Raw genomic sequence first — 21,952 nt, 5'->3', positions numbered from 1 at the left:
GTGCAAAAAAATTATTCTTAACTAATTGTTTAGTTATGAGATGTTCCACCAAGTTCTTTCTTTTCCTTTTCCTTTTCTAGATCTTTTATTTCATGTAACATGGTGAGCTGTTTTGTTATTATTTCTTCAAAAAATATTAGATATATATATTGTATTTCATACCCATATGGAAAAGAAATAGTAAAAGATTTATATATATCTTTTCCATATGGGTACTCTTACTCATCACTCGTGATTTACTACGCCCCAGTTCTTATGTTTTATAACAATGATGCAGTCAGCTGTTTTCTGTCTGCCAGCTGACTGTTTCCAGTCCTCAAATATTTCTTTGTGATTCTGCAGACAAGATTGGACACCACAAAAAAACAATGGGCTGTGAAATGTCTGCCTGAGCAACCAGCTTATGTCTTGCTACTGTACCCACATGGTGTATGTTTAAATGAAGCTGTCACTTTATCAGCCCCCCTGCCTTTTGTTATGTTCTGCTTGAGAAAAAGGCATTCAGGGAGAGTTACAGCAGGGCGTTTCTGATTGAAAAATGCAGAAAATATAAAATATAAATATCAGATGTTTTTGATTAAAACACTTTTTTTCACAGCATAATGAGAGAAAAATTGGTTTTAATCTTTTTCCAAAACTTCTTTCAGGATGTTTGTTGCTGACATTATTACTGGTTATGATATTTGTCATGGAATTACCAAAGGCTTCTTTTCGTGCCCAAAGATGCATTTGAAATTCAGTTCAATTCAGTTTTATTTATACAGCACCAAATCACAACAACAGTCCCCTCAAGGTGCTTGATGTTGTAAGGTAGACCCTACAATAATACATACAGAGAAAAACCCAACAATCATATGACCCCCTATGAGCAAGCACTTTGGAGACAGTGGGAAGGAAAAACTCCCTTTTAACAGGAAAAAACCTCCAACAGAACCAGGCTCAGGGAGGGGCGGGGCCATCTGCTGTGATTGGTTGGGGTGAGAGAAGGAAGACAGGATAAAGACATGCTGTGGAAGAGAGACAGAGATTAATAACAGATATGATTCAATGCAGAGAGGTCTGTTAACACATAGTAAGTGAAGAAGAAACACCCAGTGCATCATGGGAATCCCCCAGCAGCCTATTGCAGCATAACTAAGGGAGGATTCAGGGTCACCTGGTCCAGCCCTAACTATATGCTTTAGCAAAAAGGAAAGTTTGTAGCCTAATCTTGAAAGTAGAGATAGTGTCTGTCTCCTGAATCCAAACTGGAAGCTGGTTCCACAGAAGAGGGGCCTGAAAACTGAAGGCTCTGCCTCCCATTCTACTTTTAAATACTCTAGGAACAACAAGTAGGCCTGCAGAGCGAGAGCCAAGTGCTCTAATAGGGTGATATGGTACTACAAGGTCATTAAGGTCACTATGTATTAATAGACCTCTCTGCATTGAATCATATCTGTTATTAATCTCTGTCTCTCTTCCACAGCATGTCTTTATCCTGTCTTCCTTCTCTCACCCCAACCGGTCGCAGCAGATGGCCCCGCCCCTCCCTGAGCCTGGTTCTGCCGGAGGTTTCTTCCTGTTAAAAGGGAGTTTTTCCTTCCCACTGTCGCCAAAGTGCTTGCTCATAGGGGGTCATATGATTGTTGGGTTTTTCTCTGTATCTATGAAGCGCCTTGAGGTGACTTTTGTTGTGATTTGGCGCTATATAAATAAAATTGAATTGAATTAAGATAAGATAAGAAAAAAAAATGGTCAAAAATGACTCCAAGGTTCCTCACAGCGTCACTGGAGGCCAAGGTAATGCCATCCAGAGTAAGAATCTGGTTAGATACCATATTTCTAAGCCGAGTACAATAACCTCAGTTTGATCTGAATTAAGAAGCAGAAAGTTAGCGGCCATCCAGGTCTTTATGTCTTTAAGACATTCCTGCAGTTTAACTCATTGGTGTGTGTTATCTGGCTTCATGGACAGATAGAGCTGGGTGTCATCTGCATAGCAGTGTAAATGTATGCTATGTCTTCTAATGATGCTGCCTAAGGGAAGCATGTATAATGTAAACAGAATCGGTCCTAGCACTGAACCCTGTGGAACTCCATAATTAACCTCAGTGTGTGAAGAGGACTCTCCATTTACATGCACAAACTGGAGTCTATTAGATAGATATGATACAAACCACTGCAGCACAGTACCTGTAATACCTACAGCATGTTCTAATCGCTCTAATAGGATATTATGGTCGACAGTATCGAACGCTGCACTGAGGTCTAGCAGGACAAGCACAGAGATGAGTCCACTGTCAGAGGCCATAAGAAGATCATTTGTAACCTTCACTAAAGCTGTTTCTGTGCTGTGATGAGCTCTGAAACCTGACTGAAACTCTTCAAATAAACCTCTGCAGATGATCTGTTAGCTGTTTGACAACTACTCTAAATTAATACCAATGGTACTGAAAGTAGGTGTAGATAATGTTACATCTAATTTTATGACTCAAGTCACATTTCATAAATCACAAGTTCAGTTCTGACACAAAGTTTTGCTGCCTTTCTCTTTTCATTGTATTTTTTCTGCCCAGACATTGATGAATGCGAGGAGAATAACGGAGGCTGTGACCACTTCTGCCGAAACACTGTGGGCTCCTTTGAGTGCAGCTGCCAAAAAGGCCACAAACTTCTCACAGATGAAAGGACATGCCAAGGTCAGTCGCTCTCAGCTGCTAGTGACACAGTTTGACTTTTGTATATCACCAGCTGTGACAAAGTGCTGTGGCATTAGTGAACACAGTGAAGCATGGAAGGAAAATCACTGCAAAATAATTTATAGTATTATTCTGGATATATCATTTCCTGTTCTTTTTGTAAATAAAATTATTGTAATAAATTATGTTACTATTAGTATATTAGCAGTAGTGGCTTATGCATTTGTTTACCAGTCTGATCCTGTGAGAAGAAAAAAGTCTGGAAGGGCATCTGGCGTAAAATCAAACCTTTGTGAATAAGGCAACAACTGAAAGTAGCTTCTGATGCTTCTTCTTCTGTTGTTTTATTATAAATGTCAGGCTAAAAAGTCTGTTGCTTAACTGAAATGAGAGCAATGATATTGTGCAGCACTGTATATAAAGATCATAAAGTCACTTTGACCTCTCGTCAAGTGCAAAGATACAGTGTACTGGAACTACCTCCACTTCCTATAGTTGTGCTAAGTTAACATGCTACTGGACCTTTTGGCCTTTTGTTATCTCATCTGAACCTGTGGAAAGTTAAATACAAATACTTCCATAAAATCCAAATGTTTCTCAGAATGTAACGAATGTGCTTGTTGCAACAGTGTAGCTGCTTCGTCAGCTGGGTGTCTAGTCAACAGGCCTCCTTAGTGCTCATGCTTATATGACCAAAGGCAGATTCCTGGTTACAAGTCACAGCAAGTGAGACAGGAGGCAGGCAGACACAAAATGATTTTTTTATTAACAATTAAACCTTGAGGTACTTCTGCTCTCAGCCTCAAATTCCCAGGATGGAAAAACTGTGTACGCGGCGTGTTGGAGTAACTCTGCATTGCTTTTGGAGTGTTTAAGAGCGTGGTGTTGAGTCCCGTCAGCCACATCACAGCACCACTCTCTACTTCTGACACACCTATGCCACTGTTTCGTGGCTCCGAATAGCTGCCCCGTCTAGCATGTTCAGCCTCAACATAACCTTAAAATGAAATATACTGTTTCATTCGTAAACATCTTCTGTGCTTCTGAGTAATTCCAGAGAAAATAGCTTCTGGTTATGCACTACATGCCAACTGTAGAGCATTTTCCAGACCTAGCTGAGAAACTTAAGCAGAAAGATTAGTTGTTTGCCACGGCTGCATCATTAGTTTCCACGAATGATTCCCTCCATTCTTACTGTTTATAAAGACGGGATATTGCCAGCACTTAAATAAACATCTAAAATAGCTATCAAAACACCTCATCATCACCAAGGGTGTATCTCACTGAAAAAACGATCACGCTCCAGACATCAGCGCTGCTTTATTCTATCCTAAATCACTATATGCAGCTCCTGTGTTCCCAGCTCGGTTTATTTAAACTCTAAACAGACGAGCTATCCCTACGTCCTGACATGGACGTTTGCCTGGAGTATTTACCGAGCCAACGTCCAGCCCTTAAAAACTTCCTCCATTATAACATGTTGTATTTTTAGCCTCTTTAAAGCCCCACAGAAAAGCCTGAAATAAACCAGGTGAGCCTAAAAAGCTGCCCTCCATTCCTGCTAGGTTAATAATATTTGGCGCAGGAGAAGTACACAAAAACACATACGCAGGCAGGCATGCGCACTCGTGCACACATATTCACACTGATGCAACAGTGAATGTGCCTCAGCCTCATTCCCGGGAAGTTTTTCCAGCTTTATTAGAATAAGTCTTGTCCTAGTTTAGTGTGGGACGCTTGAATCTGTTTACTCTAACGTGCACATTAATGACATGGCCTCTTCAGTACTTGGTGAGCACCCTGAAATGAGTCTTTGCCATCAGATTGTTGATAATCTACTCATTCCACTGACCTTTACTTCTATGCAGCAGGAGAGCCTTTGTATTCTCTTAGATCTATTTGACTGAACCTGTCCAGAGATGCACCAGCAGACTTTTGTGAAACTTTTGAAGTGGAAATACTTAATACCCTGAAATATTTGTCATCAGAATACAAATTTGTTTTGGATTTGAACAATCGCAGTCATTCTTCTCCTTAATTGACTGAACATTTGTCACTATCCTTTGTGAATCTCATGTTCTAGTAGCCCCGTGACAGGAAACAAAATGAATATTGTCTAATATTGATGAGAGGGAGGGGTAGATATGACCGGGAACCCAAAGACACCAGGCACACTTACATAGTAGCACCTTGTCAAACCCAAACCCTATAATACACCCTGACTTACCCTAATCGGACCATAATGTACAAAGTCAACATTGTATAAACTGTATTTAACAACACAGACCGCCAACTCATTAGATAAGCTTAGGTCAGTATGAAAGCAGCCGACAGAACGATGCTTTTAGTCTTTACCCTTTGAATGAATATCCAAAATAAAGGACACCATGCTACAAATTTAGGGTCATTTAAGGGCACATCATTTTTTATGAGAAGTGTGTATGAAGGCATATTATAGTGACCAATCATGGGACTAACAGTTAGTATTATCTAGAAGGGAGTCGACATAAGAGACAGACTTAAATTAAAAAGAACTGATTAAAAATAAACTAACAAAAACAAACACAAGGCCAACATAGACTGATGTAAAGGGGGAGGATGAGAGAGCAATGCCTGACAGCTGATGGACCTGGTAAGACCCTCCCAGGTATGCTAGAGGGGTGGATGCTGGCTCAAAGAACGCATGCCCAGATGAATGGGGAAATGAGTGAATGAAGACATTCTGTATTATTACACTGTAGTATTACTTTGACTCATTTCCTCCTCACCTGTTGTGTCTTTTCGGTCTTTCTCAGACATTGATGAGTGCTCCTTTGAGAGAACCTGTGATCACACATGCATCAACTACCCTGGCAGCTTTGAGTGCTTGTGCAACAAAGGATACATCCTGTACGGTCTGACTCACTGTGGAGGTGAGTGTCAGCTCAGATTTATTTCCCAGAGAAAGAGAAGAATACATGAAACACAACAAGATGATGAAACTGACTTTTTAACACAGTTTTTATCTAGTCTTAGACAATCGATAGGATCTGTTCGTTTGTGTAAAGGTGCAAAGAAAAGGAAACATAGAGACAGCAGGTAGAGTTGGAGGTGGCACAGTTGACGGAGCTGGAGTGACCACAATGGACAAGACTGGAAATGAGGATATCAGAGGGGAAACTAGGCCAGGCTGAGATGGTGTAGATATATTGGGCAAAGGGTGTTTAATATAGAGCTGGGAGGCACAGATGCATGGATGCAGTGAAGGAGGATATGTTAGGGATGATCTGCTGTGGTGACCCCTAAAGGGAGCAGCTGAGAGAAGAAGAAAAAGCAACAAGAGAACAAGACCTATGAATGAAGTCCATTTGTGAGTTAGACAAATCACATTTCATTGGAAATTACAGAAATCCCCCAACATCAAAACAATGACAGCAGAAGTGAGTAGCATTAATAATCTGTAACAGGGCCATTTGCCAAGATGTGCAGTGAGCTCTTCAGTATGATGTGTTTGCTTGTTGTGATGGTCAAAGATGACAGGCTCTATGGGGTGATCTCAGTGTGCAGTGCTTAGTACTTCCTTTGACCAGTACTAATGCTCGTCAAAGGAAGTACAGCTGGTAAAGTACTGGCAGAGCCGTGGGTGCAGAGGCTCCCTAATGCGTGACACAATAGCTCTAATCTGACAGAAGGCTAAAAACACAATGCTGTGTGTGCTAGAAAGGCATCAAGACACACAGGAAATCCAGCCTGCTGTGTAAGGGCTGTGCTTTATACAGGGAGTGCAGAATTATTAGGTAAATGAGTATTTTGTCCACATCATCCTCTTCACGCATGTTGTCTTACTCCAAGCTGTATAGGCTAGAAAGCCTACTACCAATTAAGCATATTAGGTGATGTGCATCGCTGTAATGAGAAGGGGTGTGGTCTAATGACATCAACACCCTATATCAGGTGTGCATAATTATTAGGCAACGTCCTTTCCTTCGGCAAAATGGGTCAAAAGAAGGACTTGACAGGCTCAGAAAAGTCAAAAATAGTGAGATATCTTGCAGAGGGATGCAGCAGTCTCAAAATTGCAAAGCTTCTGAAGCGTGATCATCGAACAATCAAGCGTTTCATTCAAAATAGTCAACAGGGTCGCAAGAAGCGTGTGGAAAAACCAAGGCGCAAAATAACTGCCCATGAACTGAGAAAAGTCAAGCGTGCAGCTGCCAAGATGCCACTTGCCACCAGTTTGGCCATATTTCAGAGCTGCAACATCACTGGAGTGCCCAAAAGCACAAGGTGTGCAATACTCAGAGACATGGCCAAGGTAAGAAAGGCTGAAAGACGACCACCACTGAACAAGACACACAAGCTGAAACGTCAAGACTGGGCCAAGAAATATCTCAAGACTGGTTTTTCTAAGGTTTTATGGACTGATGAAATGAGAGTGAGTCTTGATGGGCCAGATGGATGGGCCCGTGGCTGGATTGGTAAAGGGCAGAGAGCTCCAGTCCGACTCAGACGCCAGCAAGGTGGAGGTGGAGTACTGGTTTGGGCTGGTATCATCAAAGATGAGCTTGTGGGGCCTTTTCGGGTTGAGGATGGAGTCAAGCTCAACTCCCAGTCCTACTGCCAGTTTCTGGAAGACACCTTCTTCAAGCAGTGGTACAGGAAGAAGTCTGCATCCTTCAAGAAAAACATGATTTCCATGCAGGACAATGCTCCATCACACGCGTCCAAGTACTCCACAGCGTGGCTGGCAAGAAAGGGTATAAAAGAAGAAAAACCAATGACATGGCCTCCTTGTTCACCTGATCTGAACCCCATTGAGAACCTGTGGTCCATCATCAAATGTGAGATTTACAAGGAGGGAAAACAGTACACCTCTCTGAACAGTGTCTGGGAGGCTGTGGTTGCTGCTGCACGCAATGTTGATGGTGAACAGATCAAAACACTGACAGAATCCATGGATGGCAGGCTTTTGAGTGTCCTTGCAAAGAAAGGTGGCTATATTGGTCGCTGATTTGTTTTTGTTTTGTTTTTGAATGTCAGAAATGTATATTTGTGAATGTGGAGATGTTATATTGGTTTCACTGGTAAAAATAAATAATTGAAATGGGTATATATTTGTTTTTTGTTAAGTTGCCTAATAATTCTGCACAGTAATAGTCACCTGCACACACAGATATCCCCCTAAAATAGCTCAAACTAAAAACAAACTAAAAACTACTTCCAAAAACATTCAGCTTTGATATTAATATTGCCTAATAATTCTGCACTCCCTGTATACTGAAGGCCATGGCGATGCATGTACTCTGCTGGTACCTGTAAAGGGCATGAACTGAATCACACAGCAATGGAAAAAGGTCATTTAATTTTTGAAAAGGTAGCAATTTATAATCTGTCCAAGGAGCCTGGATAGAAAAGGTTCTTGAAGACGTTTCACCTCATCCAAGAAGCTTCTGAGAACTAAAGACACAGGAAACATCTAAGCACAGAAGTAAGCTAATAACACTCAAGTGAAAGCAGGAAAAAATAGTGACAACACTGAAGCGCTTTGGTGTTCTGAAGGCAGATGTTTTCACCTTTAGCAGCTTTAGATATCACATGTACCTAAGAGGCAGTTACGCATGTACAGTAGGGAGAGAGGCTAGATTCTCTACAGTTTGAGGCAATGAAAAGACTTGTAAAATGGACAAAGAGTCCTTGAGAAATGTAAAACGTAAAACTTCGGGTTGATATGTGATTTGGAAAGGAGAACTTTGTAAGTAAATTGTACTCTGTGGGCGGAGTTTAGTGTCTTCTAGGGCCGTTAATCCTAGGGTGCTGGTACATGGCTGGTCTCTAAGGCTACGTTCACACTGCAGGTGAAAGCGCATCAAATACGATTTTTTTGACCCTATGCGACCATCTATCTGATCATGGTATGACAGTGTGAACGGCACAAATCCGATATTTTCAAATCCGACCTGGGTCACTTTCATATGTGGTCCTGAATCCGATACATATGTGATGTTTTAGAAAGCAACTGCTGTTTGATGGTCACGTCGCATTAAATCCGTCTTTTATGTCACTGACACGAGACAGACGCCAATTATCAGCGCCCAAGAAGACATGGTGAACGCTTCCTGGCCATCCAGTGAAACTCTTGGGAAGACAACGTGAACATTTTATTTGTACTGTATAATCTGCAGATTCTGACAGAAATCTGCAGCTATCCTTTGAAGCAGCGCTCCTCTGAAACAGCAACAAGGATCATTATTAGGTTATTTACATTATTATGTAAATAACAAAATAACTTAAAGCAAAAATTGGGAAACGTAAAGTCCGAAGTCTTTATATTAAGGGCCATCAGTCAAACAATACTGTTTGCTCTGGGTCTAAACAGACGTCTGTGTGTGACGTCTTCTTTTGCGCATGCGGCCGCTTTGAGCGTTCACACTAGAGCGCGTTTGCTGTCGCATTTTATTTGTAGTGTGAACGAGCAGACAAAAAAATCGGATTTGATCAAAAAATCTGAATTGAGCATCAAGACCTGCAGAGTGAACGTAGCCTAACTCATTTCTCTTTCCTTTCATTTCCACTGCATGATGTCCAATAATACCATCCATCCATCCATTGGCTTCCGCTTATCCTTTTCAGGGTCGCGGGGGGCGCTGGAGCCTATCCCAGCTGTCATAGGGCGAGAGGCGGGTACACCCTGGACAGGTCGCCAGCAGGGCCTGTCCAATAATACCCTCAAATATAAATAATAAGAGGGAGAGATTTAAATAACCCAAAGAACACAGAATGAAACTCCAGGATGAAGTCCATGTATAACTGCTGCTAAATTAACCTGAAACAATAGACAGAGTCTAAAATGACCTTTAAGCCGTATTCATCTGCAACCTTCCCTTAAAGAGCACTACGAGTGTTGCATAACTCAATCCATCAATTTTCCTAAGTGTTTATCCAGTTAAGAGTTGTGCTGGGAGTGAGGGGGTGTGGGTGGGGCGCTTGCCTGGAGCCCATCCCAGCTATTATAGGGTGGGAGGTGGGATACACCCTGTACAAATCGCCTCTCCTTCGCGGTGCATAAAATCCATTAGACGTGAAAGCTGAAAAGTGAAATGCCAACGCACGTGCTGTAATCCTGTCTTTGTCTTAGATATCGATGAGTGCAGCATCAACAACGGCAGCTGTGAGTACGGCTGCATAAACACCCAGGGCAGCTACGAGTGTGTGTGTCCACCCGGACAGAAACTCCACTGGAACAAGAAAGATTGCATCGGTAAGCACCAGCCCACACACACCTGTGTGTACATTTGTGAATGTGCGAGGCACGGTGAACAGATCACACAACAGAAGTGATATGACTCTGTACTCCTCAGAGGGAGTGAAATGTCTGCCCAATGGGAAGCCAGCACCGCGAGCCCAGCTAACCTGCATCAAGAGCGGAGGAGCTGAGGTCTGCTCACTGTCCTGCCCCTCCAATGCCCTCTTCCTCGCAGGTGTGCACAAACACACTCATGTTGGCGTCTCATGGCAGAACAGTGTTTCCTATTAATCATATATTTTTCTATTTTTGTCAGTGAACTTTTGGGGCCGTGATGTTCAGATTCGTACCAGGACGTGTTCTATACAGTGGGGCAAAAAAGTATTTAGTCAGCCACCGATTGTGCAAGTTCCCCCACTTAAAATGATGACAGAGGTCAGTAATTTGCACCAGAGGTACACTTCAACTGTGAGAGACAGAATGTGAAAAAAAAAATCCATGAATTCACATGGTAGGATTTGTAAAGAATTTATTCGTAAATCAGGGTGGAAAATAAGTATTTGGTCACCTCAAACAAGGAAAATCTCTGGCTCTCACAGACCTGTAACGTCTCCTGTAAGAAGCTTTTCTGTCCCCCACTCGTTACCTGTATGAATGGCACCTGTTTGAACTCATCATCTGTATAAAAGACACCTGTCCACAGCCTCAAACAGTCAGACTCCAAACTCTGCCATGACCAAGACCAAAGAGCTTTCGAAGGACACCAGGAAAAGTATTGTAGACCTGCACCAGACTGGGAAGAGTGAATCTACAATAGGCAAGCAGCTTGGTGTGAAAAAATCAACTGTGGGAGCAATCATCAGAAAATGGAAGACATACAAGACCACTGATGATCTCCCTCGATCTGGGGCTCCACGCAAGATCTCATCCTGTGGGGTCAAAATGATCATGAGAACGGTGAGCAAAGATACAGCAGAGGATTGGGAGAATGTCATGTGGTCAGATGAAACCAAAGTAGAACTTTTTGGTATAAACTCAACTCGTCGTGTTTGGAGGAAGAAGAATACTGAGTTGCATCCCAAGAACACCATACCTACTGTGAAGCATGGGGGTGGAAACATCATGCTATGGGGCTGTTTTTCTGCCAAGGGGACAGGACGACTGATCCGTGTTAAGGACAGAATGAATGGGGCCATGTATCGTGAGATTTTGAGCCAAAACCTCCTTCCATCAGTGAGAACTTTGAAGATGAAACGAGGCTGGGTCTTCCAACATGACAATGATCCAAAACACACCGCCCGGGCAACAAAGGAGTGGCTCCGTAAGAAGCATTTGAAAGTCCTGGAGTGGCCTAGCCAGTCTCCAGACCTCAACCCCATAGAAAATCTGTGGCGGGAGTTGAAAGTCCGTGTTGCTCGGCGACAGCCCCAAAACATCACTGCTCTCGAGAAGATCTGCATGGAGGAATGGGCCAAAATACCAGCTACTGTGTGTGCAAACCTGGTAAAGACCTATAGTAAACGTTTGACCTCTGTTATTGCCAACAAAGGTTATGTTACAAAGTATTGAGTTGTATTTTTGTTATTGACCAAATACTTATTTTCCACCCTGATTTACGAATAAATTCTTTACAAATCCTACCATGTGGATTCATGGATTGTTTTTTCACATTCTGTCTCTCACAGTTGAAGTGTACCTCTGGTGCAAATTACTGACCTCTGTCATCATTTTAGGTGGGGCAACTTGCACAATCGGTGGCTGACTAAATACTTTTTTGCCCCACTGTATGTAGGAGCTTGGTTTTTTGGGTTTTCCTTTTCATCTGTCGACCACAAATGTTTAATGCTGACACAACTTATATTCATGCCTTCATTTTTTTTTTCAGTCCATTAAATGGTTGTTTGGTGCAAATAAATGTGTAATTGGAATCTGGAATCTGTAAATCTGTAAAGAAACTGATTGAAAAAATGAAGAAAACCCAAAGCAAACCTGCACTGAATATGTATTAAAAACAGGAAGGATCACAAACAAGTTTGCAGAAAGTCAGACAGGAAGGAGAGAGCAATTGTTAACCTGCTGTCAGCTTCATTTGTAGCTTCAAAATGATTAATTGTTAATCTAATCTATAACTAATCCTAAAAACTAAAGATTAGTTAACAGTAATTCAATAGAGTTTTATTTATATAGCACAACAGTAAAATCTCTACATTAACATGTTGATTGCCATCGATGGTTTTTTATTCTGTCTCTGTAGCTGTATGTTGGAAACAGTCCTTTGTGCTGCTCTGGTGCAGCATGTGTTGCTGCCCTCTGGTGGTCTGTCTGTGCCATTCCCCTCTTGATGAAGCTTGCGCTCTTTAGTGCCATATTTGTGGATTCTTCAGGGGCCTCTGTGCTCAGACTGATGTGTTTTTCACTCTGAGAGGTTTTGTTGGCTTCACCCATCCTTCCTCTTTGCTGGCACCCCAGCCTCTCCTCCTGCAATAGTACTTAACACACATCTGTAAATCGATTGCATTCTTTGATCATGCCAATTTTTCCACAGCATGGCTGTCCCTTCGTTTTACTTGGCAGCTATTGTGTGAGAATGATGGATCGCTCTCAGGCATGAAGTGAAATATTTGTTTTTGTGTCTTTTATGAGTACATCTTAATTTAAGGAGGAATGAGCCATGTAAATTCCTGTGGCTGAAAGGAGCCCGGGCTCTTTTTTAATCCCTCACTTCCCCGTCCAAATGCATCTTTGTCTCTACGTGTATTAACAGAGAAAAGCATGGCTCATAGATCTTTCATCTGGGTCTTCATTTCACAATCAAAGGTCACATTTTTGTTTATACCACTAAACATCTACCAAACTTGTTTTAATAATGCTGACAACTGTGCCTTTGGCCATCCTATGAAACATACAACGAGAGTCCTAACCTGTTCTCATCATCAGGTTTTGGTTTTCTTTGGTCACTTAATCCTGTTCTGCGTTGTTGTTTCTCACAGACTCAGAGAACAGCTACACACTGAGCTGCGGAGTGCCCGTCCAGCCTGGTAAACAACCTCAGAAGAGGAACGTCACCACGGCTTTACCCGCCTGTGCCGGTACAGTAAACATAATGGGACACAGTAGGTGCAGATCAGTGATGGGATTCTATGCTCCCTGCACATGTACTGACTCTACAAAATATTATTCTGGATTTGCTTCGTCTCCACTTGAGAAATTGTTTTTACACAAATTACTCATTAAATTCTGGTAGCATTTATTATTTTAGCACTTATCTTAATTGCAGGTAGTTAGGAGGCAGTAGCTGGTACATACTGAAAATACAACATCCATCCATAAATACATAATAATCCATACATAAATAAGCATAATTTACAACTACATGCAAGATTACTAACTGGCCTGAGACCACATTTCTGTTATGTTTTTGTCTCTTCATTGACCTTCCTGTTGAATTTGGAATTTAGCTTAAAATCTTGAATGATCAGGTCCTGTCATATCTCAGTGTATTATACTAACAGAGGAGTTTACTCTGCAGGTTTACTGGTGACTAAAGTTTCCAAAAGTAGAGCGGGAGGCAGAGAGTAACAAAATGAAAGAACAGGATATGTTATGAGTTACCAAATATAACGAAATAGCTCTAATTAAATGCTGCAGTAAACTGCTGGGGGCTTCCCATGATGCACTGAGCAAGTTCTTCTTCACTTGCCTCTTTTTCACTCTGAGTTTGTTCACACACTTAACCAGACCACAAACAAGCAACTGAGATTATACACACAACAAATGTGCAACAAATAGCAAATGAGCAGTTATGTGATGGCTGTAGCGTCCTATAAATGATCAAATAAAGAGTTGATTTGTAAAGTGATCTTGAGGTAACAGCTTGTGTTGTTCTGTATGAATAGACACGTTGGCACCACCCATCAAGCAGAAGGCCAGGTTTAAGATCAAAGATGCCAAGTGTCACCTGAAGCCCCGCAACAAGGAGAAACACCGAGACGTATCCAAGCAGAACATCCAAGGTAATGAACTGTCATATTTAAACAGCAGCATCTGGCACTGATATTATACTGGCGTTTATAGCCCACTCTAAATTTGATCTTCTTCACTGTTTTTGGTTGCCTGAAAGGAGGCCAGTTCCCCTGCACCGATGACTGCCAGGTAACGTTTGTCAACCTCAAGTGTGACTCATCTAAGAAGCGCCGGCGAGGACGCAAATCTCCTTCAAAGGAGGTTTCACACATTACCGCTGAGTTTGAGATGGAGATGAAGGAGGAAGATGCCTCAGGTGTGGTGATCCTTCTTAACTCTGCTTTAAATATAATCGACACAAAAACATTAAATCTACAGAGAAATCAAATATTTATGATCGAAATGTGGTCTGAATGTTGTTTCCTCAGAGTCGTGTAACGTGGACTGTGTGCGGGAGAGAATGAAGCAGAGGCTGCAGAGTGCCATGAGGACACTCAGAAAGTCCATCACCAAACAGCAGTTCTACATCCAGTTCTCTGGGACCGAATATGAAGTGGCCCAGAAGCCACCTAAGGCGGCAGAGGGTGCTGAGACCTGCAGCACAGGACAAGTCCTCAGAGATGGAAAGTGTGGTATGTTTGCAGCTGAAAGAGTTGACTGGGTGTTACTGTTTCATCAGGATCTATCGATCTAACTTGTGTATTTCTTCTCAGTGAGCTGTGGTGTGGGGACATTTTATAGTGGGGAGCAAGAGCAGTGTGTCCAGTGTCCCCCTGGTACATACCAGGACACGGTGGGACAACTTTCCTGTGAGCCATGTCCCAGTACTGAAGGACAGGGAATCGCTGGTGCCAAGAATGTATCCCAGTGTGGAGGTAATTCCCTATCCCATTTTTTCCTCACTAATACTGAGATTGTTTCCATTTTATAATGTCAGAAAATCTGGATATTAATATTAATGTTGTAGAAAGAAGAAATGAAAACCAAAAAGAAAGTTTCTCCTCTATCATCCCCTCAGGTCAGTGTCCAGTTGGTCACTTTTCTGATGATGGGTTCCGCCCATGCCAGCCCTGCGCGCTGGGCTTCTACCAGCCAGAACCAGGCCGTGTCCTGTGCTTCCCCTGTGGAGGAGGCCTCATGACCAAGTATGAAGGATCTGTGTCCTTCAGGGACTGTGAGGCCAGAGGTGTGTCTTTTGTTCTTTTTGTGGTTTATTTTGAAGGTACTTGTCAGAATTGCTTTTATAGTGCAAGTTCAGTTCAAATAATACACAACAATAAACAACACAATTAAAATAGAAGTGCCAGAGGCGACCAGTAAGGACGGAGTTCCCTGACAGTGTGCCAGAAACATTTGATCAAAGTCTTGTTTCACGACTTTACCAAACTTCTTTTTGCTTCAGCCACTGTCCTAAACCCTGCGGCCAGCTGCCGCTGGTTTGATGGCTGTCTTATTGTTAGATGTGTGGAGAGATTGTTGGTTGTTGTCATGTATTCAGGTCAGTCCACACTGAGATAAGTAAAGTGTATTTAGAAATTTAGCATGTTCATCCATTGATGATCCTAGAGGATGAAAACCACTATTTTTGTTTGTTTGTTTCCTTTTAATAAGACTTATGCTGAACTTCTTGCGTTTAAGACGAAATATCTGGAAAATTTCACGACACTAGCAAATGAGAATATTAATGATGCGTTTAGCTGATTCACACTGATTACTGTGGCTCGTTCTCTTAATGTTTGGTTACGTTTGATCGAATCTGTGGTAAACACTATCATAAAGGAGCGCATTGTCTGAATGACACAATGCTGTCACTTTAATGGGTTAATAAAGCCACATAACTAAGGGGCCATAAAGTAGTGCTCAGATGTGTTGAGATGGAACTTGGTGCAAACTGATTTTGTTTAGTGAGTGTGCGGTTCAGTGTTTTCTTTGTGTGTCTGCTCTTTAATAGAGTTGTACTGTGTGCACACTTACCCCTTACCTTTCCTCAGTGCACTGTGCTCCCGGGCATTACTACAACTCCAGTACCCACCGCTGCATCCGGTGCCCAGCAGGCACCTACCAGTCAGAATCCAGCCAGAACTACTGCATCACCTGCCCGGGCAACACCACCACCGACTTCGATGGTGCTACCAACGTCTCCCAGTGCAAAAGTAAAGCTGCCCACTATTACCCATTGTGGTTGATAATGAGAAGTATATCACAATATTGTTGGCATTGGTTTAAATACTCCAAAGGGTTTCTACAATTTTGTCCTTAGACCAGGTGTGCGGAGGGGAGCTGGGAGAGTACACAGGCTACATTGAGTCTCCTAACTACCCTGGAGATTACCCATCCAACGTGGACTGTGTGTGGATGATAAATCCACCACACAAGAGACGCATCCTCATTGTGGTGCCAGAGATTTTCCTCCCCATTGAGGATGAATGTGGAGACGTGCTGGTCATGAGGAAGAGCGGTAAACAGAAATATGAATGTACAGAACTGATGAACTCGTTGACTTCACGTTTCTTTAAATGAAGATGCAAAAGTGTGCCTGCTTGTGTTTGTTGCACAGTGGTAGGGTTGGCAGTGCCTGTAAGAAAGTATATGGCACCGTGGTTCTTTCCTAAATGCTTACCTGTGAACAGTGACTTTATCATGACATGCACATGTGTCCAGTGGCACAGTATGTCATGCTGTCACACCTGAACTGTTTATCATTCATTTCAGACTGGACCGATTTAAAGATCAGCTTTTTTTCTAGAGCTTTAGGTCATTCCACATGCTCCAAGAAAAACAAGCTCTAGAAGATTCTAACTGTGCTGTGTGCTGTGTCTTCAGCCCATCCCACCTCCATCACCACTTACGAGACGTGTCAGACCTACGAGCGACCCATCGCCTTCACCTCCCGCTCCCGTAAGCTCTGGATCCAGTTCAAGTCCAATGAGGGGAACAGCGGCAAAGGCTTCCAAGTTCCATACGTCACCTACGATGGTGAGTCAGCTTCATCGCAGTTCAGCGACAGCCAACCTTAAACAATCTTACAGCTTTTTATTTCACTGCGTTGCGTATTTTCACCCACTGATTTAACCCTGTTATGCTGCAGAGGACTACCAGCAGCTGATAGAAGACATCGTGCGGGATGGCAGGCTATACGCCTCTGAGAATCACCAGGAGATTCTCAAGGTATGCATGTAATGTGATCATATTACCAGCTGATCTTTGTTCCAAGGTCACACTAACATATAAGGTAAAAAAAAGTCATCACCTCATAAGATGGGTCCAGTATGCTGACAGTCTTTGTATCTTTATTCTCCCCACAGGACAAGAAGCTGATAAAAGCCCTATTTGATGTGCTGGCTCACCCCCAGAACTATTTCAAGTACACAGCAGCAGAGTCCAAAGAGATGTTCCCTCGTTCTTTCATCAAGCTGCTGCGCTCCAAAGTCTCCAGGTTCCTACGACCATACAAATAGACAGGCCCGTCTGCGGTCCTGGTCAACAACCCTGACATCCTGCATCATTCCAAATCCAGCAAACTAAATGTAACCCAAACCCCCATCCCACTTCTGCCCTGCCTCTGTCTATTCATCCATGTATATTTGAGCTTTCTAACTCGTAAGACATCACTAACAATGGAGCTTTCTGTACAAGGTTTGACCGATAGAGGTTTTTGAAGGCCAGTATTTATATTTTTATACTGTATATTGTATTGATATATTCTTTCTTAAATTTGGAGATTTTGCACTGAACTGTTAATTACCACAGGCATGCTATCTGAGTAAGGGTTTATCTGGCAGTAACAATGAATACATATTTTTCAGCAGAAACAGTACAGTAACTATGGTAATTTACTAATTTAGTAAAATCATCTGGCAAATATTTCCTTCCTCTGAATGTTTTATAGAATGTATATAAAGTGGTAATCAAGTGGAGGATGTGCAGCGAAACAGCAGTGTCCCAACCTGTAGGTAATGGTACATCCCACATGTCAGTTTGTTTCATCTGCGGGAGACCCCCATGCCCACCGCCAAAAAACTGAAATATTATGCGCAGCTTCGTGGAAAAAAGATGACTCGGTCTATCGACTAGTCTTTCCTAGTCTGTCAGTGCTAGGCTAACCAGCCGTAATCCATTCCTCCACTGTATTCTGCTTACAACATGACCTTTTCCATCTTTGTACTGTTTTATAGTCTAGCTGATCAGGCGTAAAAAGACCTGCAACTGTACGTCTCTCGCTAAGAGTTAGACTAAAGCCCGAATGCAGAACCCTGTGAAGGTGCAAGGGTGTTATTCCCTGTCAGACTACTTCAAATACAAAATCCTACAAGGTTATGAGAACATAACCAACACAGGCAAACATGTTGCCTACTCCAGCTTTAACAAAACCTCATCTTCTCATCCAACTCAAAAACAAAGCAAATTTATCAACATGTAGCTGTTGTTTAAAACATGCATATTAAAAAACTCTAAAGTCATCTAAAAGTCTGAATCCGCATGCTATTACACAGCAGCACTTAACAAAAGGCCAGCATCAGCTACCCAATATATCGGTCAAACTCTGTTTCTTCTTTTCTCACAGTCATTTCCCATTGTTTGCACATTCTCTAACAACTGTATTCTACAGTCTTCCTATTTGCTTTCTGTGTTGTTATGTCCTTTTTTAATATTTATACTGAACATTTTGGAACTTGCAGAGGGGCGCGCAGATGTTTTAAAAATGATCTGCGAACAAGCGTGTGGACATACACAGGTGCCCACGCAGAGCACAGCCTGAACTGGATTTCTTTATTGGCCCTGTCGTGCACAAGACAGAGATGAGAAAACAATCAGTGCACTTAAATCAGAAATGTTAAAGTGGTGACATCTAAATCCTTCCACTCCAGTGATGCTTTATCCACTGGGGAAAGATTAAATTGGGCAAATTGCAAAATCTACATTGTAATTTTGAGATGAGATAAAACTACCTGCAAGTAACAGATTGTTACGTTATAGAGAAATGTACCTGGTGTAACTAGTATTTGGAACTTTCATTGCACTTGAATTTTATATTTTAAACTGTAGGGGAAAGGATCTAAGTTACATGTTTTGTTACCTTTTTGTGTTATGTGCCTGGTGTGGTGGTGATAGGAAAAAGAAGCAGCTGTGTCTCCTGTGCTTCCACTCTGTAGCTTGCAGTTACCCTCAAATTTGTCTGAATAACACACACACACACACACACACACACACACACACACACACACACACACACACACACACACACACACACACACACACAGAGAGTTAGGTAGGCTGAAGCATCTCAAAGCCTTCGACTGTAGAATAAACTGAAACGCATAGAAATACAGTGCAAGCGCTGGATTAGCCAGCCATGCCGCCATCGCTACAGTACGTGTTTCCACTCCCCCAGTCCTACTTTAGCCCTCAAATACGTTATATAGCTGCCAGAGAGAAGAAGTGTCTCTGTAAACGCTTCTTGCATGATGGCATTATACATCACAATATCTACAAGTTTCTAAAATGACTTCAAACAGATGCGCACTTTTCCATTAAACAGGAAATGTGAGTATACTATACTTTTCTTTTATAACAAACTAAACGTTTCTGTGTCATTCCCATTGTTACTAATATATAAATTCCTATACCGCATATTGAAGATGGACTCTACATCTGCACACTGAGACTGGAGTTGAAAAGCGAGTCAGGAGTGAGTGGAGTGTTGGTCTGAAGGTGAATGTAGTGGCGCAGTCGGAAAGAGAAGCATCTCTTGCCCGAGTGTTTGTAGCAACTACAGCTTCACTGAACTTATCTGTGTGTAATTCTGTTCAACAACATGCATGCTGATGGTAAAAATGTAAAATCCCTTATCAGTGCTGACATTTTTTTAGAGACTAATGTCCTGTTACCTGTGTCATTCTAGTCTTTGTGCTGGGCACAAGGAAGATAAGGGATAGCCATCGCTAAATTGGAGCTTGTCACACTGACGTTCAAATAAATTACCACCTTGATGGTTTTGCTACTTTTGTTCTCAAACACAAATCACTGCTGAGTATTTTTCAAAGTAGAAGCTACGAAACCTTCAGTGCACTATGACAGTTAACTTTACTTGATATAAACTTGCATGGCGTGCAGTTTGCTAGCATGGACCATTTTGAAACTCAGAGCACAGTTACTCAACAGTTTCAGATCTTTTAGTTTCAAATTTGCATTGCCTGTAACAGTCTGTGGAGTGACTTCAGTGTGAATGTCGCAGATAAAATCCAAAGTATTACTTGATGCTCCCTCAGTGTCAACAGTATTACTAGCTAACTTTAAAGCTAAGGAAAGCTAGGATGAGCCAGCTAGTGGCTATATTATGTATCATGTGTATGTGTCTCTGTTAGTGGGTGTGCTGCATTAGCTGTTAGCCAGTGAATGCCATTTGTCCTCAATGAAATTACTGGGTCAACACGTGAAGGAGCAGTCAATAAAATGTAACTGTTTCATTTTCTGGATCCAAGTCATTATCAGAAACAGCGCAGAAACCAATTCAATGATCTATTAGAATCGATGGTACAAACTCGTTAGTTACTACTTAGCTGTGACCAGCATGTTTGTCTTTGATGTTCCAAAAACACATTTTCTTGAATGTACGCCACAATACAAGATATTACAAAAACTACAATGATGGATTTTTAAAGTCTGAAAGTTGATTTTCATAGTGCTCTGAAATGAAACCAGAAGGTAGGAAATCAATGAAAAGACTTTTGCTTTGAAAAACAGTATGCATTTTTGTGAACTACTTGTAATTAATGGGCTGAAGCAAAACCTGCAGTATGGTCCTGCATGGCACTCACCTGGGATAAACTGGTCAAAGTTTAGGGTTTTTGTCCAGAATTAATTTTTTTTTTTTTTTTAAAGTAAGGAAAATAAAAAATCTATTTTTGCATTGGCTGAGAATCATCCCTGTAAGACAGCTACATGTGGAAATACAGTGTGTCCTCAAGGCTGTTCTCACCAAAATCATTGTGTAATTTCCCAAATTAGTCGTTTTGTTAGATATTCAGCTCCATACTGCGGTACGGCCTCCTTCTTGTTTGAGGTGGGTCCTGTTCATTATGAGTGTTATGGAAAATATATGAAATGCTCTAAAAATTTATAATTGTTTTTTTCTGAGAATGTATTCGGTTGTGAGTGGGTGTACGAATGTGGTTTATGAGTGTCAACAGAACGTGTGCGCTGCGTGACTGATTCTTTGTGTGAGTCTTTGTGCTGGGTGCCTGTGATAGAAACAGAGGTTGTGTATGTGTACTTTAGTCCATTCTGTAGAGGAATAATTTTAACGTTTGTGTTAGTTGGTTGTATCAAAAGAGAGAAACTGTAACGCAGTGGTGTGCCATTGTTTAGTCCATGAAACTCCAGTACTGAACAAATTAAATAAAATAGTAGCAGAAACCCGATTTGACTTGTCTCGTTTCTGACTGCGTGTGGAATCTTCAGTCGAACAGACTCAGAGGAGAAACGCTCCTATCCGCTCATCTCTTATCTCAGATGTGCTTCTACGTGCTATTGGCACAACCGTCTTCCGGTACACTACCGGAAAATTTAGCTGACACTGCTAATACTGCATTTATCATCAAGTGAAACAATCTGTGCCGCAGATCTGGACACTACATCAGAAATACGCGTCACCATCATCCACACACTATTCCAATTTTATTCAGAGAGGGAGGTGAGATACTTTCATTTTTGGGGGTCTCAGAAATTTCCAGTTTCTCTTTAAAAGCTTATCAGATGAAAAATCCAATAATTAAAGCAATGTACAGCCTGTTAAATATAACTCTTACATATTGTCCCACCTACTCCTAATACATGCATTAATTTAAATCGTGTTAATAATGACCTCTTTTGAATTCAAAGCAGAGGGAGTTAACAGTGTCATTTGTTTTTGTAACAGACAAAAAGTTACAGGTTGGGTGGATGTCCTTTGTGAGAGTTATAACTAAACTGATTCCAGTATTTTAACTTGATAGCATGATGGCCATACACTGTAGCTGCTATATTACAGAATCAGACCGTGTAAAGAGGTGGTGGTGTGAATGCTGGAAGTGAGGTTATTTCTATACAG

General features: G+C 41.8%; 1 protein-coding gene across 3 annotated transcripts in view; it reads left to right on the top strand.

Annotated features, from left to right (window-relative positions):
- scube1 (signal peptide, CUB domain, EGF-like 1) overlaps positions 1–21,278 on the top strand; it is a 126,697-nt gene extending 105,419 nt beyond the window's left edge. For all 3 annotated transcript variants that reach the window (XM_080887400.1, XM_080887399.1, XM_080887401.1), the window contains 15 exons: positions 2,556–2,678; positions 5,474–5,590; positions 9,793–9,915; positions 10,016–10,135; positions 12,891–12,989; positions 13,797–13,913; positions 14,021–14,179; positions 14,292–14,495; positions 14,577–14,738; positions 14,882–15,049; positions 15,855–16,016; positions 16,124–16,321; positions 16,687–16,839; positions 16,952–17,031; positions 17,169–21,278. In XM_080887400.1, coding sequence (XP_080743526.1) covers positions 2,556–2,678; positions 5,474–5,590; positions 9,793–9,915; positions 10,016–10,135; positions 12,891–12,989; positions 13,797–13,913; positions 14,021–14,179; positions 14,292–14,495; positions 14,577–14,738; positions 14,882–15,049; positions 15,855–16,016; positions 16,124–16,321; positions 16,687–16,839; positions 16,952–17,031; positions 17,169–17,321 — 2,138 coding nt within the window. In that variant the 3' untranslated portion in view covers positions 17,322–21,278. The remainder of the gene's footprint in view (positions 1–2,555; positions 2,679–5,473; positions 5,591–9,792; positions 9,916–10,015; positions 10,136–12,890; positions 12,990–13,796; positions 13,914–14,020; positions 14,180–14,291; positions 14,496–14,576; positions 14,739–14,881; positions 15,050–15,854; positions 16,017–16,123; positions 16,322–16,686; positions 16,840–16,951; positions 17,032–17,168) is intronic.
- The last annotated feature ends 674 nt before the right edge of the window (positions 21,279–21,952 follow it).

Source organism: Rhamphochromis sp. 'chilingali' (assembly GCF_963969265.1).
Source record: "Rhamphochromis sp. 'chilingali' genome assembly, chromosome: 7".
Taxonomy (NCBI): Eukaryota; Metazoa; Chordata; class Actinopteri; order Cichliformes; family Cichlidae; genus Rhamphochromis; species Rhamphochromis sp. 'chilingali'.
This window is presented reverse-complemented; position numbering and strand designations above follow the sequence as displayed.